Raw genomic sequence first — 19,110 nt, forward strand, 5'->3', positions numbered from 1 at the left:
CCCTTCTGGGTCTCAGGGCCTCTGGGGAATGTACAGCAGATGGGATAAAATGGCATCAGGGCAGAAAGGCGTGTGGTTCCTTAGGCCTGGCTGGGAGAGGGGTGAAGGCCTGCAGCTCTGCTCCCTGCCAGCCACAGGTGGGTGGGAGTTGGCCTCTTCTCTCAGGTGGCAGTGATAGGACAAGTGCAAATGCCCTCAAATTGTGCCAGGGACAGGAGGAACTTGGACAGGAGGAAAAACTTCTCAGAAAGAGTGGTGAGGCATTGGAGCAGGCTACCCACCATCCCTGGGGGTGTTCAAGAACCGTGTGGATGTGGCACTGAGGGACACAGTTGGTGGGCATGGTGGGGATGGGCTGGTGCTTGGACGTGGAGATGATAGAGGTCTTTTCCAACCCTAATGATCCTATGATTCTGTGATACTGCACCCTCATTCTGCCCACAGCCCATGCGCCTCCCTGGGCTGTAGATTATAGGTAAGGTGTCCCTGGTCATGAACATGTCCTAGCAGAGCTACATGTGATGGCTCTGAGTTGGAAAGAACTTTCAATCATATTTTCAGTGCCAGATCACCTCTGTCAAACCCTGCAGATGCCCAACAGAAAGCCCAGAGCAGTTCTGCTGGGCTAAAGAAATGGAAGCTTTCAGCTGTTACTGAACAAAACGTTAAGTGAGGAAATGAGCATCCTCCTTCCTCCACTCTGCCAGCCTCTCGCCTAGCTTCTGCCACAAGGCTCATGCCATCTGGGGGTAATTTATAATGCAGCTTCCCATGGGGAAACCCAGCCCTCGCTGAAGGGACGAGCTGTAGTTTCTCTTTAGAAAGCCCCAGCACACAACCGCACGTTTGGAAACCTGAAGCTTTGAGACAACTTCCAGTGAACTGTGAAAAACAAGCCAGCACCGAGGGTTCAGATGGGCTGCTCAGAAGACATCTGTGCTCTTTTGCGCTTCGCATCAGGCTGCGTGGAAAAGCCCCTGGGCTGGAGCTGGGTATTTCTGTTAGCGGCTGCGGGAGCACTTCAGGGAATTGGGGGCGCAGGGGAGAACAGCACGTCCTGACGCCCGTGGGCTTTTGGAAGTGCCTCTCGCACACGCCGTCGTTATGGGTACGCATTCTGTTTTGTGTTTCGCACTCTGTTGCTTTCAGTAATCCCGAAATTCTTTTACCTTTTAAATCTTTTTCACGAGCACGTGGTACCTTTCGTTCCTCTTCCCTTTCGCTACCTCCCCCGGCCGGCTTCCCCTTCCCCCCTCCCGTGCCACCCGAACCCCGGCCCGGCCCGCCCCCGCCCCGCCCCGCCGGGCCCGGCCCGGCCCGGCCCCGCCGGCGGCCTGCTCCCGCCGCGCCCACCGTGCTGGGGCCGTCCGCGGCCGCGCTGCCCGGCTCCGCCGCCGGCGCTGCGGCCGGCTGGGCGCCACGGCCCGGCGCGGCCTCGCGGGAGGGTGGCTGCGATCCGCCGTGACCGGCGATGGGAGATGGACGGAGCCGGCAGAGCGGTAAGGGCGGCGTGCGGAGCGGGAGCGGGGCGGGGGCGCGCCCACCAGACAGGGGCACCTCTTCTCTTTCGTCTACTTGTCGTTTTCCTTTTTTCACTTTTTCTTTCTTCTTCTTCTACTTCTTCTTTTTTTCCTTCCTATTACTTAGTTCTTATTTTCTAATGTATTTAATCAACACTTTTATTTTGCTTTTCCTCCCTCCCCCTTCCTTTCCTTTTTTTTCTTTTAGCTTTAACTTTTCTCTTTTCCTTCTTTTTGCTTTTTCTTTTTGCCTTTTTTCCCCTCCTCCTCCTCCTTTTTTTTTTTTTTTTTTTTTTTTTTTTTTTTTTTTTTTCCCCTTTCCTTTCTCCCCTCTTCCTTTCTTCATTTATTCTTTTCCCCCCCGTCTCGTTTTTTCTTCTCTCTCGTCTCACATTCTCCTCAGGAGCAAAATCTCGGAACCCGTCTGTACCCGCTGCTGCCAGATCCCCAGCCGCACCAGGGGCAGGCAGCAGCGCTGGGACTCTGTCCCATGGCTGGAACCCCTAGTCTGCATCCCGCGTGGTTGATCTTGTTCCGGTCTCTGTGTAATTTGTCAGTAAAACGTATCAGTGCTTTTGCTGCACTGACAGGCTCTTCTAATCATGCCAAATTATTGAATTAAAGGAGCCTGAGTGCAAGTCAGTACCGCTGCGCTTTTTGAGGAGTTGGGTTCAGGCAAATTCACCGAAGATACAAAGTATTACAGCATGGAACTTGGACTGATACATTCTTGCACAAACATCCTCACAAGGCGTTTTTATCTTAAGCCTTGCTACAGTGCATGGGGCTGCGCTTCTCAGTGGGAGCATGTAGAGTGGTAATGATCTTGAACTTCACACAAACTCGCTGAAGATGCTAACTTTTCATGCAGGCTCAGTATTTCCATGCCATAAACAGCAATTATGTGGCTCCCACAGGGTGCTGGTTAGTACATTGTCAGGCAGAGCACATCTGTGTGCTGGTGAAGCGATTTGGATGTGTAATAGGTAACTGCTTTTGCAGCTTCAGTCACACTTTAATTCTGTCTGTGCATAGGGCCATTAAAATGGAGAGAAAGTCAAATACAGAATTTCTAATGAAAATTCTTGCTGCGTACCAGGGTTGGAAGCAGCTGTAATATACTGCTGATAGTCATCCAAGCCATTCTGGTTTAGCTGGTAGTAAGGAATCTCTTTTATTCTAAGTGCTTTTTCATCAGTCACATCCTCAGTTGATGTGCGTTAGCAGATGTTGCCATTTTAACACTAGCTGTATGTCTGAACTAGCTCTGTAGTTTGTACAGACTGGGAATTAGGCTATGCAGTTGGTGGTTTGGGAGTATGCTTTTTGGTGTGAGAGGACATGAGGAAAACCAGGTGGAAATACCCCCGTTCAATTATAGCCTTGGTTTGCTGTAGAAAAGAGTGTAAGAAATTCCTTTGCAGTAGTGGCGAAGTGAAAAAAAATAAAAAATTCCAAGTATGCTATGCATTGCTCTCTTCTGAACTTGACATGAAAAAAAAAAATATATATAAATAAAATTAGGACTTATTGATAGATAAAGAAAATTCTTGTTGCACCACTTACCTGAGTGAAGGAGGTCCTCTTGTGCTGCTGGTGCCCAAGCAGATTACCTGGCTTACTGTCACCATTCGTACACCATCGTATTGGCAGGAAGGGCACTGAGGATCCTCATGAACACATCTGATACCTTTTCTTCCTCTTCCTCCCTGGAAACTAGGGGAGCGACAGTTTCCTTGCTGTTGTCAATTGGGTGTCAAGAAAACCTGGATGTATTTCAGAGTTTCTCTCTCGCACTTTGTCCCAGGAATGATCCTATTCTTGCTCACATTTCCAAGAAGGTTTTGCCTTTGGTTTTGCAGTTTGGAATTAAGAGACAGTTTGAGCTTTGATTCCCATGGGATGAAGGGGCAGCTGTCTGTGGGAGGGTTGTGGCTGGTGCCACAGAGCATCTATGCAGGCAGATGCAGGTCCAAATGCCAGGAGCTCCAGCAGTGCTGCTGGTGGCTGTGGCAATTGGAATTGTGGCTGTCAGCATACGGGAAGGATCTTTTGGCTATGGTCGTCAACAGGCCTGGAAGCCATAATGGGTATTTTGAGTCACTCCTCATGTTGCTTTTTGGAGTCCCTCTGTTGTAAGGGTCCTGAGTGAGCAAGTAGCTTGGGTTCTTGCAAAAACTGTGTCTTGAACTGCTGGTGTGAAGTTTGCTGAAAGGCAACACTAGGTAGAGGCTTTGTGAAGGAAGTAAAAGGAAGGGAGGGAGGAATCAGCATCTGGTGCAAAATGGTAGATGAGTATCCAGGGTACCTGGTAACAATCTGCCATGCTGCTGTGCTCTGCCTGAAGTTCAGGAAGCCCATGGGCTGGTTCAAAGGTTGGGTCAGCCAGCCACACACAAGCATCCCACTACATGCTGGCCCTGTGGCAGTGAGAGCAGCAGTGTGGCTAGTGGGACCTCCTCGCTGTAGCTTGCAGACTGTACTGGAACAGATGAGGCATGTTCCAAGGATATCCAGCCAGACTTCATGCCCTCTGGAGGTTCTGCTTAGGGATATCTGTAATCAGATAGCTCCTCCAAGCCATTGCTGTGTGGAGCATCAAGGATGCAGTGAGACCAAGTTCTTGAGCAATTTGTGTCTTCTTCTGAGAGAATTTCTGTGCTCTGGGACCCATGGTAGCAGAGATTATTTTCAGTCCTTTTCTGCTTTTTGCACTGAGATGAGGCTGAGTGGTGGGGGTAGATGTTTCTGTGGGATGGAAAAAGCTGCTTCAGAGCAATGGTAAGCGCCTGTCTGATGTTTTTAGCCTGGCCATACATGTCACATTCCCCTCAGGAATGACACTGTTTGAAGTATGCTCTTGCAGTGTGTTTCCAGATGCTTTTTGTGACTATGTCCCCTCCGAGGTCAGAGGCTCCTCTTGCTGTGATGCCAACTCCTGCCAGAGAGCACATGTTCGTGGGATGCCTTTGCATCTGGGTCTTTGTGCTCTGTGTCACAGCGACAGGAGAGATGGGTCATGAATGGGCTTAAGTGCAGTGCAGTGGAGTTTATTCCAGGTGAGGGTAGGTTGCTATGGGGTTGTATCAGAGGAACTGTCTATCCCTCGAAGCTTGAATTATTCCTGAATTGACTGTACAAACCTGCTGGGGCACAGGATCAAGCTGTCCATCAGAGCTCTGTGTTACCATCTCCACCAAGCACCTCGGACACCAGCTGCATCTGCTGGAAATGCACAGTGCTTGCCATGGCTTGTTTTGCTAAACTGCACTGTAGAAAAGTTTTCAGTGCCATGACAGGTGGGATTAGCCTAAGTAGACCAGCCTGGAGCAAGCTCTTGAGGCTGGGCTGTCAAAGCATGGTAGCAGTCACACTCACTCGAGAACTTCACATTAAAGCCACAGCAACTTTTTTGACACGTGGTAAAAGAACTGAAGAAGGTGCTGTCTTGAGTGAGCAACGCAGTACTTTGGAGCACTAAGAAAACAACCTAAATGACAGGGGCTAAACAATTAAAACCTCCTTTTTTGGAGGAGCAGTAAATGTGGCGTGACTCTCCCTTCTTAGCATGAAGTGGCATTGTGGAAGAAGTGGCTCATCTCCAAATGGTACTCATTACTTTTTTACAACAGTTTTCAAACAGGAAGTGTCACTAATAACTGCATCTTCCAGGCTGGGCAAAGGCCAAATGCAATGGCAAGATGCACTTAAGCCTGGAACATGACTGTGTTTCAGCCCTAGCAGAAGAACCTTTAACCAGGGAGGAACTTCTGTCAGAAGATGACAAATTCTAGTATCAATGAGTTCTGATTTTCATCAGCTTTCTTTTGTGTGAAATATCTGTGGCCAAATGAAAAAGAAAGATGAGACATGTATCAGCTTCTCCACCAGTGGGACAGTTGTGCCAGCTGGCCCACTTTGTGCTGCTTGCAGGGAATGTATAACCTTTGGTGTCTTATATCTTTCTGCCATGGCTGGAATGGCCTGGTGGCTTCTGGTGATCTGTGGGGTCACAACTACTCAAGGGTGCCCATGCTGGCACTCCCTGACTCATATTTTCTTAGCAAGCACTCTGTTCTTGCAAAAACATCGTTTCAGACTCACAGCAGGAGTGTCACATAAATTTCACTGGTGTGACCTCCAGCTTCTGCCTTAATTCTGCAAGGGGAAGATGGATCAGCTCAAACTTTAGACAGAATTCTGATCTGAATAACTTCTGTTAAGTCTAATTAAGGCTCAGAAGGAAGAGCGGAGGTGAATGCTGTAAAATAAATCTAAATATGTGATATGAAATAATCATGCAGGGTCAGTGAGCTTTGGCTATGTTAGAGGCAGATATATATGCACATGCACATTTTTGCATGCTCTGATGCCATGTTCTATCTCTACAGCTTGTCTTTGCTACAGAGGAAATGCAGGTTTTTACACCTTTGCAAATGTAAAATTTTCTCTTCTGAAGAAAGGTTGGGTTTTGTTGTTGTTGTTATTCCTCCCCTCTCCCCCCCACTGTTGAGTTTCCTGAGCTCGAGGCGCAAAGAATATTTTAGTCACTCTGGGCAGTCTTAGACCAACCATGCTTGTAACACTGATTTGAGAAAGGAAGATGGTCTCTCTTGATAAACCCTCTCCATCAGTAAACCCAGAATTTCTTAGTTCAGTGTAAGGGAAATGTAGGGGCAGCACTTGAGCTGTTCTCAGGTCTCAGCAGATGATGGCCTGGGTTTTGGAAAAAAACTGGTTGCTTAAAGATACAGATGTAACTTCTGGTAGCCTCATGAGGAGTCATATTTTAGCTTCTGTAGGGCTGAAATCTGTGTGGGGCAGACCTGTAGTCTATCTAAACATTTTTCTGCTTCCTGAGATATCTAAATATCATGGCAGTGCAATACCTGCTGAACAGAAGCAGTCTGTCAGTTTGCTAAATATACTCTGAACAGATTGAAGGGAAAAAAGTGAACACAAGATGTTTAGTATGTGCACTGATGAGTTCTCTGAATAAAAATGCTGGCTTTGTGCAGTTTTCCTTAAATCAGGCCTCTGTCCTAATGCTGTCTGATATAATGAAGGAGAAATACTTGCCCTGTGACTTCTGATGATTTAGATCTTTTTGCTCCAAGAAGATGGTTCTTCATACAGTGACCAGTAGCATAGCTCTCAGTCAGCTTGCTTTGACTTGAGCTGTGCGCATACCATAGAAATAATGCACAGATGTCCTTACAGCACACATCAAAAGTCACTGACTCGGCAAATAGAAAATGCTGAGTGACCTTTAAAGGTAAAGTGTAATCATAAAGACTTTAAATTAAAATGCTGTACACATTCACACAGTTACAGCTCAGACAGTGTCAGCCTTTGCATATTAAAGAGCATTTAATTCAGAATAGCAGCTGACTGCTTCCTTACAGCTTCAACCAAACAACAAAGCAAGCATTTCTTTAAGGGGAGAAAAAAAGTGATGTACAGGTGTAGAACAAGACTAACAGACTGGAAACAAAATCTACCTGCAGCTGTTTGATTTTGCTGGTATGGAATGCATTTTGAGTTACTGTTTACATGGATTTTCCAAGAGGAGACTCTTGTGCCTACTTTCTGAATTGAGCCTCTCATCAGACACTGAACTTTTGTGAAGTCTGCCTTTGAGGAGGGAGAACAGCCTCGATAGTATCTGCCCTCTCTTAGTTCTACTCTCTTCAGCCTGAATGCTTCCCAGGAGGTGGTTCCTGGTAAACAAATTCTGCTGCGTCCTGAGCATAATGAGAAGCCTGCAGAGTCCTGGTTCCTTTCGGCACATTCCTGGGGTGAGGGCACAGGGCGTGTGCTGGGGTGAGCCTTGCAGTGGGGATGAAGGAGCAGAGACATCTGCCCCAGTGCTGAGCCTAAGGCCTGCCTTGTACCAGGACATGATGGAGCCTAGTAAGCAGGTAAGAGCACTGGTTGATGATAAGTGGGCCCACAGTTAGACCAGGAACCTTTAGGTGGTTGTGCAGGTGCCTAGAAAAGGTTTGTTTTGGAGTTTCATGAGGAGAATGTGGCGGTCTCTACCTTTGTGGACAGTGTGTATCCCTTGAGTTTGCCCGCTTATTCTGTGGACTTCTGGTTTCCATGACACTGCTTTGAAGGGAGCACTGTGGTTTGACTACAAACTGTGTGAGGAACCATCTCCTTCTGCTTGGTTCAATGCTGACTCCTAATGCCTTCTTTTGATGTCCTCTGACTGATGTATTAGAAGAGGTGGTGAATCACTTCTCATAGGCTTTTCCAGACCCCTTGTGAGTGCATGCATCTCTACTGCACATTTCTCAGATAGCTCCTTCCTTGAATTGAAAAGCTGTACCTGACTTACTCATCCCTTTGTATAACCCAAATTTTTCTGTTGGAGAATGACTATATTTAATGCCTTTTCATTAGTCCTATTCTTTCTCCCAGGCCTCCTGGCTCTTCACAAATCTCCCTGTAACTCCCCTGAATCTTTGCTAACACTGATACTGGCTGCTTCAGGTGAGATTAAGCTTTACAGAGCTCTTCTGCTCTTTTGAGTCTTAATCTATTTACTAATGCTTTAATTTAAAAATTGCAAACACACATATTAGCATGTGGGAGTGTGTGTGAGGAAAACAAGAACATGGCGTACGAGGTCATACAAAAATAAAAACTACAAACCATCTCCGTAGTCTTTTTATGAGCACCAGTGTTCTCTCAGTTCCCTCACTGCTGTCAGTGCATTGGCTTTCAGAAGCTAGCATGTTTATTTTAGCTCCAGTTTTCCCCATTTCATCTTGTTGCTTTGGAAAGACTTAAGCTCAACAGAAATAGTCTTTTCAGAGCAATTAGTACAACCTGTCAGAAGCACTAAGGCTTGCTGAGTTCACGCCCACGCAGGAATTTTGAATGTGCTTAAAAACCAAAGGCTGACCATTAGCGGTGCCAGGTGGTTGGATGGTTTGTCCATCCATGACAGCAGAGGCAGAGCTCTCAATGCTTGACTGTGGAGATTTGACCATGGAATGGCAGCTTGACATGGACACTGTTGGGAACTTGCTGCAGAAGGTAGCACGTCTCTCAAAACCTGTCCATCATTTTTGCCTCTCTCTTATGTATTTCTTTCTATTTGCATTTTTTAAAAATCTAGTTTCTTTTCAAGTTACTGTGTTTCAGTGAATCTCTGAGGGAGATTCTGGGCTGTGGAAGAGAACATCAACGCAGATATTTGAACTGTTCCTGCAAGCATGAGCTCACCAGATCAGGGTATGTGATAGGCTGCTGAGAGGCATATTGTATCCTGCTAGGGATGCTGGTGAAGAAGTGAGGATCCTGGGATGGGAAGTGGTCTGTGTGTGCAGCTGTGAAGTCATCCACAGTTGACGCTGGATGTACTTAATTCCCTTCAGCCTCACAACAAAGAGGAAGGTGGTAATCTTTGGCAGGTGGAGCTCTGCACATAAGAAAGTGCAGAACTGGGTCTACACTCCCATGGCACACTGTAGCTGTAAACCCTTCACTTTAACAGTCTCCTCTTGGACCTCCAGAAGAACTGGAGTCAAGTAAGCCAAGAACTGGAATCCTCTTTCTTTCTTTGAGTTGGGTGGCAGTGTTTTATTAACAAACCTTGCAGAGAACCCTCTGAGGGAACTTTCACTTCTGTATCCTGGCAAAGTTCTTAGTGAGAGGTCCACTTCCTCCTGAGGCATTTTTAACATGACTAGTCTCCTGCTGCCTGTCTTACCCATGATCCCTGAAGGATCAAGCTCATGTACTTCTCCCATTCTGATTCTTCCTGAGCATCATGTTGCCAAGTCTCTTGTGTGAGGTCACTGTGGTCTGTCTCACAGCATCTGACCTGTCAGGGTGTCCAGGACACTCTAAACTGCTGTTTGCCAGTTAGTGTCATGCTCCTTTGAACACTTCATCCTCACTAGGTATTTTCAGAGAAAATGTGATTTTGTGAGTGCTTCAGACCGGCCTGTTTCTTGTCACAGCAGCTGTGGGTGATGTCATAGAATCATAGAACTGTAGAATGGCTATAGTAGGGAGAAACCTTGAAGATCATCAATTTCCAAACCCCCTGCTGTGGGCAGGGAATGTAGTTTCCTGCTGCTGGGACCCAAAGAGATGGAGCCCAGGAGCTCTCCTGTTGGATCAGCTCCAGAAAGCAGAGAGAACAGTAGACTTTGGTATTCCTCTCTTAATGTTAGTGTGTAGATCAGAAATTCCTGACTACCCAAGAAATGGACCATTCTTCCCATTTGGTTTTACCATTTCATTCATCTGTGAGAGGGATTTGGCATCAGCTAGAAGTCTAACCACAGCATCCCTTACCATCGATCTGGGTAGAGTAGGTCTTTGTCTGGCTCCACAAGCTGCTCCTGACCAGAATATCTCCAACAAAGAGCTTTTTTCCTGCACTCAGCTGTCCCTTTTCCAGTCCTTCCTGCCACAAATCCTGCAAATGAATGCAGGCCTGAAAAAAGGAGGAGAAACATGGAAACTTCTTCCATACTTATATTGTCATTATTGTGCTCATGATAGCATTCTTTATGCTTGAAAGTCCTTGTTCTGATTTTTCTTGTTTGTTTGTTTTTTGTGTGTTTTTCTCAAATTATTTAGACAGGTTAGTGTTGGCAGGTCCATCAAAGTAGCTGTAAGAGTCATAGTGGTAAATAGGCCAGTGAATGAGTGATGAATACTTCCAAGAACATCACAGATGATCTACTGCTCAGTTATTATGGCTGTGTGCTGGACTGAATTCTTCAGTGCTGACTCCAGGCAGAGAGGTGGGAGAGGTAATTGGAAAAATACAAACAAACAGGAAAGCCAGGCACTGTTCTAGCACATGGGGCAAGATGGTCATTTGCCAGTGTGGTCTTTTGAAGAAAATGCAAGCACGTATTCAGTATTGAATAAATGAATAAATAAATAAATAAAATTTCTCCAAGAACTGGGGGAAACAGTTTTCCCCCAAAAGGTCCTGGCCAGAACCTGGTCAGTTAACTTCAAAAGAAGGTGTTTTGGTGTTTCCCTTCCATGGAGAAAGGAGAAGTATTTCCTTCAGGTTTGGGTGACTTGAAACCATTTGGATTTTCTCAGGGTGTTTTGAAGGGAGTCCACAACTGATACTGACAGATTAACCAAGCAAGGCACCAGTGTTCCTTTTTGAAAGCTGGCAGTGAGCTTTTGTTTGGGGTCTGGATATAACCTTTTTGGGCAAACTGTGAAAATGCAAATTGTGACAGTGGTTTCTATTTGCAGGCACTGACCCACTGCTCTGATTAGCATTCAGGCAGCAGAACTGGACAGAGGTATTATGAGTACTTCTCCTGTGGCTGATTTATCTATACTTGGCAGGTTACACCAGAGGAGCAGGACCTCTGCTTAACATACTACTGCTGTTCTCTTGGTGCTGAAACATGAATTCTACAGCTCTGCTTCCTGTGCTAGCCTTAAAACACTGAAAGTGTTGCCAGCATTTCCTAAGCAATCTCTTCACCCTCAGGGAAGGGATGAAGCACCAGCAAGCTGGGACCTCTGCTGACCCATGCCAATGCAAGATCAATGGAAAGGTTCAATGTATTGCTAGGAGGTCTGAAGGGTGAGGGCTGGCATAAGCAAGCAAATGCAGACTCAAATATGTCAAATGAGATTCATCCAAGAGACGGACACAGCCTCTTCAGCTCCCAACTAAGAACCATGACCCAAAGGATTAGGCTTGATCAAACATGATCAAATATGCAAAAGGGGCTGCTAGAGAGGTGAGTGAATGGGCAAGGACTTGCTGCTCTTCTGTCCAGAGCTCAGTCTGAACTGAAAAACAGTGTGTTTGAAAGTTATGAGAAGTGTATGTTCAGCTTGGCTGATTAAAGGGGATTGATGCTCTGAGTGAATCTCAACTTCTGTGGCAGTGACAATCACCAAATGCATCAAAGGTGGTGGTTAAAGCCCTCTGAGGGAAGCAATTAAGAAATGGGCTGACCTGGATGTAGATTTCTTTCCTCTTGAGCTGAAGGGGAAGGCTTAAGCAGGAGTTTCATATCCCTTCCAATCTTGCTTGCTTTTAATCCTTGCTAATGCTGCCTGGAAAGCTCCATGAATGTTTGCCTAGCCCTTTTCTGAGCTTCTGGTTTCAGGGGCATTATGACTTCAGCAAGATTTAGGTGAGTGACAGAGTGAAGGAAGGAAAGGAGAGCTAATTTTTTTTCTTGATTTTCTGTTTGAACTCAACTCTTCATTCTGTTGTCTCTAAGGAAGGAGTACAGTAAAGCAGTAGTCTTAAAACCAGATCATACCTCATAGCATTCTCATTCTCTCTCTCTCTCCCTCCCTCTCTCTCTCTAATATCTCTTGTTTAGATGAAATAACATAACCTTGTTGTTAAGCCTGGGTCCAGAGGCTGTGAATTGCTTTACCTTTACACAACTTTATACTACTATAAGAGCCTAAATAAATGTTAGACTCAGCTGTTTCTGTGCACAAACCACTTGTATGGAATTCTCATAAGCTTCTGAGTGCTTCTGTAAATCAGGTTATCTCTTTCAGGTGCCAAGATGAAGGTCTTGCAGACCCTTCTTGGGCCCCTTAACTGTGAAATTTTGCCCTGTACACTGAAAAATCATTCATTTCTACTAGTTATTGGGTAGTGAAGAGAGCATTGTGAACCAAACTGTTCATAGTGCTCTTTACAATAGGGTATAGGCAAATACAGGCCCTTGAAAAATGTGTTTGCTGGCAGGGAAGCTGAGTGCAGAAGATGTCTGTGAAATTCTGAAGAGCACTGCTGAGAGATGGAGGTGCTGTGTTGCATAGGTATGTAGATCAGAAATTCCTGACTACCCAAGAAATGGACCATTCTCCCCATTTGGTTTTACCATTTCACAGAATCACAGAATCACAGAATTATAGGGGTTGGAAGGGACCTCTAGAGATCATCGAGTCCAACCCCCCTGCCAAAGCAGGCTCCCTACACCACGTCGCACAGGTAGGCGTCCAGGCGGGTCTTGAATATCTCCATAGAAGGAGACTCCACCACCTCCCTGGGCAGCCTGTTCCAGTGCTCCGTCACCCTCACCGTAAAGAAGTTCTTGCGCACATTCGTCTGGAACTTCCTATGCTGAAGTTTCAGCCCATTTCCCCTAGTCCTGTCCCCACGCACTACTGAAAACAGACCAACAGATTTCATTCATCTGTGAGTGGGATTTGGCATCAGCTAGAAGTCTAACCACAGCATCCCTTACCATCGATCTGGGTAGAGTAGGTCTTTGGCTCCACAAGCTGCCCCTGACCAAGATATCTCCAACAAAGAGCTATTACCTGCACTCAGCTGTCCCTTTTCCAGTCCTTCCTGCCACAAATCCTGCAAACGAATGCAGGCCTGAAAAAGGAGGAGAAACATGGAAACTTCTTCCATACTTATATTGTCATTATTGTGCTCATGATAGCATTCTTTATGCTTGAAAGTCCTTGTTCTGATTTTTCTTGTTTGTTTGTTTTTTGTGTGTTTTTCTCAAATTATTTAGACAGGTTAGTGTTGGCAGGTCCATCAAAGTAGCTGTAAGAGTCATAGTGGTAAATAGGCCAGTGAATGAGTGATGAATACTTCCAAAAACGTCACAGATGATCTACTGCTCAGTTATTATGGCTGTGTGCTAGATTGAATTCTTCAGTGCTGACTCCAGGCAGAGAGGTGGGAGAGGTAATTGGAAAAATACAAACAAACAGGAAAGCCAGGCACTGTTCTAGCACATGGGGCAAGGTGGTCATTTGCCAGTGTGGTCTTTTGAAGAAAATGCAACTGTTGGAGAGCTGGCCGTGAGGGATAGTATAGATTTGTGATTTCATCTATTTCATCTTTTAAAGATTGTGTTTTCTTGTGATTTATGTGTGTCCTGTATTTTGAATTTCTGGTCATAGCTGGTATAGCTGATGCGAACCCTAAGGTATCTGATGTAAGTGCATAGAAGTTACTGATGTCCTGTGGGGCAGGATGTCCCATCTACCCTTTTTTTTTTTTTTTTTTTTTTTTTAAGAGTATTTTTGTAAACAAAGTTCTTTGCCAGTATGAACTATGAAATGACTTGATACACTGTAAGAGCTGTCTGCTTCAGACATGGGATATGAATACGAAGATTGATGAAGGATTTATAGAGTTAATGGTTTATTTCATCTGTCACCTCAGAAACAAGAATTACATGCTCTGTCTTGCCCAGCTAGATAGAAACTTAGTGCTGATTGCAAACAGTATTTGCACTACAGTTTATTGCTGGAGTGTGTCTTGGAGATTTGATTTGTCCTCACCTGTTCAGAAAACTAATTTTAATGTTTGTAATGCAGCCTTTCTTTCCTCTGAGAAACTGGACTTTACTGTGTCAAATTGCTTCTTATGAGTAAAAAGTGGTGGGTGGGATGCAAACCTGTGTGACACCTGGATGCTTGATCTGTCCACTCATCCATCCCTCCAGATGCCTCCTTGTCATCCAGGAGGACCACCCTGAGTATCCTCCTGGCTAAAGAAGCAGGTCTAACTTGTGTGGTGTGATCATAAAAACAGGTTGGGTTGTTGTCCTGATGTAAACAGTGGAGGTCAGGCGTAGGCTGTCTGACAGTGACCCTAAGACATCACTAAGCACCTTTTTACATGCCTCACTATTCTTTTTCCCATTTCTGACTCCCTGCTGTTGCTCTTGTTTCTCCCTTTCACTGTCCTGCTCTTATACCTCCAAAACAGCTTGTCCTGTCCATAGTTTTTCATAAGGGTTCTAGTTTTGTAATGTTCTTAGTTGAATTTACAGTTTCTGATACTATTGCCCACACAATTTAAACCTTACCTTACAGCCCACCTGAATGGATCTCATGTTCCTGCTGCCATTTTTTTCCCCCCACTGGAAGATAAATAAGCTTTGTTTATTTTAACTCTGCAGGCAGAAGCACTTGTGTGGGATAATGATATATCAGCTCATGCCCAGTCTGTTGCCAAGGCCAAATATGAATTTTTGTTTGGCTTGGAAGAAGAGAAGCCTTCAGAAGTGGGTAAGTGTTGTTTATCCCTAGCATGCGCAAAAGCAGCCTGGAGCCCCTTGGGAAGGAATTACAGAAGCTGCTCCTGATAGCTGCACAAGGGCTCACTTGCTGTGCCATGCTGCCCTTCAGCAAAAATAGTGCAGTGCCAGATCAAAAGATCCTAATGTTTTGGCCACAGCAGACTGCAGCAGTTATCTGTCTTATGTCCCTACCTTTCTGTCTGGCTTACCTGGGCAACCTTGGCATGGTGGAGGGGGCTCACGTGCCAGTCACACACAAGTGATGGGGTGGTGGATGGAGACTGCCACTTCTATGCAGTAGAATCATCTTGGCCACACTTCTGCACTCCACATGGCGAAACACAGCTCTGCCTGGCAATCCTTCCAGGAATGCGTGAGCTCCACGCTGCTGTCCTGACAGCTAGAGGTAGACCAGATTTTAATTTAGATACTCCAGGTAAAACTGAACTGCACCCTCCACTGTGTTCAGTAATTCATGTACACCAGACGCAATATCTACTGTTACGCCTAAGGATCAGTCTTGTTTCTGTGCTATTCTTTCAAACAGAGGGGTGTATCCTACCTTTTCCCAACCCAGGCTGAGATTAAAAAAAAACAAAAACAAAAACGAAGTTGTTGCAGTATCTGTTTTTTTATTTTGTTGGTTTTTTTTGTTTTTGGTTTGGTTTGGTTTGGTTTTTTGCTTCATTTTAATTACCACCAATCCCTGCCCTCTTTGCAAAAGTATTTCCTTAGGCTGTTCTCTTTGCACCCTGATCCCTTCTAATTGCAAACTTTCTGGAATGTCACTTTTAATTAAAGAAGATTCTCTTCCTACCAGAGAAGGGCAGCACAGAAACAAGCTGTGTACGCCCTTACACTTCAGACAGGGGAAAAAAAAGAAAAAAAGAAGAGAAGAGAAGAGAAGAGAAGAGAAGAGAAGAGAAGAGAAGAGAAGAGAAGAGAAGAGAAGAGAAGAGAAGAGAAGAGAAGAGAAGAGAAGAGAAGAGAAGAGAAGAGAAGAGAAGAGAAGAGAAGAGAAGAGAAGAGAAGAGAAGAGAAGAGAAAGGAAAAGAAGAGAAAGGAAAAGAAGAGAAAGGAAAAGAAGAGAAAGGAAAAGAAGAGAAAGGAAAAGAAGAGAAAGGAAAAGAAGAGAAAGGAAAAGAAGAGAAAGGAAAAGAAGAGAAAGGAAAAGAAGAGAAAGGAAAAGAAAAGAAAAGAAAAGAAAAGAAAAGAAAAGAAAAGAAAAGAAAAGAAAAGAAAAGAAAAGAAAAGAAAAGAAAAGAAAAGAAAAGAAAAGAAAAGAAAAGAAAAGAAAAGAAAAGAAAAGAAAAGAAAAGAAAAGAAAAGAAAAGAAAAGAAAAGAAAAGAAAAGAAAAGAAAAAGCATCAGTGAAGTCTGGAAAGTGAGCAGTATTTTTCTCCTGGATTTTCTAAAGATAGGTCTTCCACATGGGAAATCCTAATTGCAGAATAGCTGGAAACACAGAACCAAGCGGATGTCTTCATTTAGGAATGTTAAAACCTTTTACAAATTGCTACAAAAGTGTATAACACGTTGCTACATGAATCATAGTGACCTCATTTCTTGTTTGCTAATAGACAATGTGAGAGTACTGTCAGCAGACAATACTGCAATTCTGGAGATTGGTATAAATGAAATATGCTGTGTCTAACAAATCCAAGTGAATCTATTATTGTTACTAGCCAAAACAATTAGCAAATGTGATGGGCATTCAGAGTCATTTGAGTACTTAACGATAAAAGAAAGGGTGGCAAAGGTATCAGCCATAAGTACGGGCTTGAACCTGTACCACAATTTTCCTCTGTTGCTTCTTGCCTTGTACCTGAACTTCCTTCTGTACTTTTATTAATTAGAAACTGTTATCAGGGACTAATGATTAATGAAGAGTGAATGGCTGCAATGGAGAATTTGCAAATAATTTAACAGTAGTTAACATCTAATATTTGTGAATCATACTGAAAAACTGCTATATGAATGCATTTTCTATACTATTATGCCTAAAAGGTGAATGACTATGATGAATACCATGTAGAGTCCCAGAAGGGGTTCCTTACCTTGCAATGGGTGGCTTCTTCTGCCAGAAAGGCAGAAATTGAACTCTATATGGGACTTCAAGGAGTCTCCATGCCCCATGTTCCAGCCAGTTAGACTTGGTGATTCTCCAGGCAGGGATCTGTGGTCTTCTATTTGTCCATTGGGTAGTGATAAAAGTTTACTAATACATACTGCTTCTGTTGTGTGTTTTCCCCAGCTGGGATGAGAGAATGTGCACTCCTTGAGGCTGCTATTGCTCCTGCCCAAAACTCAGGTTCCCTACTGTGTGGCATTATGCCTACCCAGACCTGTTTCTTGCTGTCACAGGCAAACACAGCCTCCTCTTCCTCCTGGAAGATGCTTGACCAAAACGGATACACAAGGGTGGTGCTACCCCTTCTCCTGTTTTTCTTTAGAACAATGAACTTTAGTTTGTTCTTCATTGCATATGAATCATTATAGGTCTGACTGAGTGCAGTAGTACAAACTCAGTGCCCTATGCACCAAAGCCCATCTTCCCTTGACTCAGTATGTAGTAAATATGTCATGATAGAAATGCAAGGGATGGAAACTATTTCAGTAGAAACAGCTATGTGTGGAAGTCTCTCTGTTTGTGGGGTGGGAGAAACACCACTGAATGTCCAGACCAACTTGCTACTTTCTGTAGTTGCTTTTAAGAGAAAAACGTCATGCTTTTCATGTGTCAGCGTATGTAAGATTTCAAGTGAGTAAGTGATAGGCATAGTGTCCAGGAGCAGCACGCCTGCTTAAACTTAATCAGGAGAACAGCTTGTCACTGTGAGCAGTAAAGCTGAACTTTCTTTCATCTAACCCAAAGAGGTTTCACCAATGTCTTGTCTGGCTTCAGAAAATGAGGACACAATACATAAGCTGCTGAACAGCTTAATTAGTTATGCCTCCCAATTTATCCTTTCTCTCAAAAACAGCCTTATTTCTGAGACCCTGCTGGATGCTGTTGAGAATCTAATTTTTTTAATTGGGTAGTGAAATACTTGTATTGAATAAGACGTTTAACAAAGAGGGAAGAATGACTGGGGGAAGGCATAGAACGCTTCTGTTTGCATAAGTCTCACTCTGGAGACAGCAGACATGGTTAACAAGCTGCTGTGCTGACTTTTACATTCCAGCTCTAAGCTTGTGGTCATTTTCACAGAGGAGAGGAGAAAAGAATCCAGTTAGATGCATATAGAAGAGGTGCTTAATTGTTGTATTCAATTGTGCATGCTAATAAAGCTGCCACATTACAAACAGTTCCTCATTTCTCTCTTTGGTACCCTTAGTCTGCTTTTATCTGGGAGTTTTATAATCTCTGATGATCTGTACTCACGCTCTCTGTCTTCAGTTCGTGACTTCTGTCTGGCTTTTTCTCTTACTCATCTGTTGCTGGTCCTCCTCTCTGTAGTAACTGGGTAGATGTATCCACACAGAAGCAGGTTGAGGCTCCCAGCATCCTTTTCTCATCCAGTCAGGATGAGGAGATGTGTGTTTTCCCTGCTCATGGTCTCTGTGGCCACATGCCCCAGCACTGCCTCACCATACTCCTCAGCAGCGTCAGCCTTCTGCCTCCAGCAAAAGAAAATATTTTCTAAAATCTGAACTTGGCAAGAGTGCACAAGACATCCTCTCAGCTTTGCTAGCATAAAGGCTGCTTGTTGTTTAGGTCTGGAAGCATATCCTCCTCTGGATGTGGCCATGCAAACAGAGGTCTCTATTGAACAGCCCTATCTATTAGGCCTTGGTTGGCTGCAGGGTACTGATTTTACTGACTTAGCACTTCATACATCTAAATGCCAAAAAAAGAGTCTTGACAAAATGACAGTCCTAAAAAACGTGTCCCTTGTTATGTAGGGAGCCCTACAAAATGACTGCTTAAAGAAACATAATCCAAGACGTTCCTAATGCCTATCGTATGAGGAGAGAAATCCAAGAAAATATCATCTTAAAATTCATGAAGTCTTTTCTCTGATACTTCTAGGAGGAGAATCTGTCACTCCTCCTCTGTAACAGAGTTTAATCTCCTTTTCCACAAAAAGCGCCCTGTACAAGTAGTCCTGGGGTTGCTGTACAAATCTAGTCTTTCCCAACAGCTGCTGGGAAAAGCTTGTTTTTGAATTCCTGGTGAAACAAATAGCTTTTTGGAAAGCCTGTCACTCACTGATTTGTGTACAGTGAGGTGTTGTGAGGCAACTGAGCTCACTGTAACAGCTTGCTTTTGCCAAAAGAGATGGTTCCAGCCACACACTGCTGCACATTGCCTCATACTAACTGTTCTGTTCTTCTCATTTCTTAGCAAGCTTAATCCAGCAAAAACTTAGTAAGAAAAGATCTAACAAAAGACATAGTTTCTCCTGACAATGTGTGCTGAATCACCTCTGCAAGTGGTCAAACAGTGCCAGAGCTGGCATGCAGAAAAGAATGAAATACATACCTTAACCCGTGCAACAATATTTATTCTTGAATGTGAATCATGGAGATGAGGGCATTTGCTGTAGATTTCTTGGACT

General features: G+C 44.4%; 1 protein-coding gene across 5 annotated transcripts in view; it reads left to right on the forward strand.

The window, feature by feature from the left end:
• Nucleotides 1-1,029: 1,029 nt before the first annotated feature.
• The window catches only part of PSD3 (pleckstrin and Sec7 domain containing 3), a 137,776-nt gene continuing 119,695 nt past the window's right edge, over nucleotides 1,030-19,110 (forward strand). For 2 of the 5 annotated variants that reach the window (XM_072360362.1, XM_072360365.1), the window contains exons 1-2: nucleotides 1,383-1,499; nucleotides 14,429-14,537. In XM_072360362.1, coding sequence (XP_072216463.1) covers nucleotides 1,479-1,499; nucleotides 14,429-14,537 — 130 coding nt within the window. In that variant the 5' untranslated portion in view covers nucleotides 1,383-1,478. Of the gene's footprint in view, nucleotides 1,109-1,382; nucleotides 1,500-7,273; nucleotides 7,442-14,428; nucleotides 14,538-19,110 lie in introns of those variants that run through there. The other 3 variants (XM_072360361.1, XM_072360360.1, XM_072360364.1) reach the window with 2 other exon arrangements.

Source organism: Excalfactoria chinensis, chromosome Z (genome assembly GCF_039878825.1).
Source record: "Excalfactoria chinensis isolate bCotChi1 chromosome Z, bCotChi1.hap2, whole genome shotgun sequence".
NCBI lineage: Eukaryota > Metazoa > Chordata > Aves > Galliformes > Phasianidae > Excalfactoria > Excalfactoria chinensis.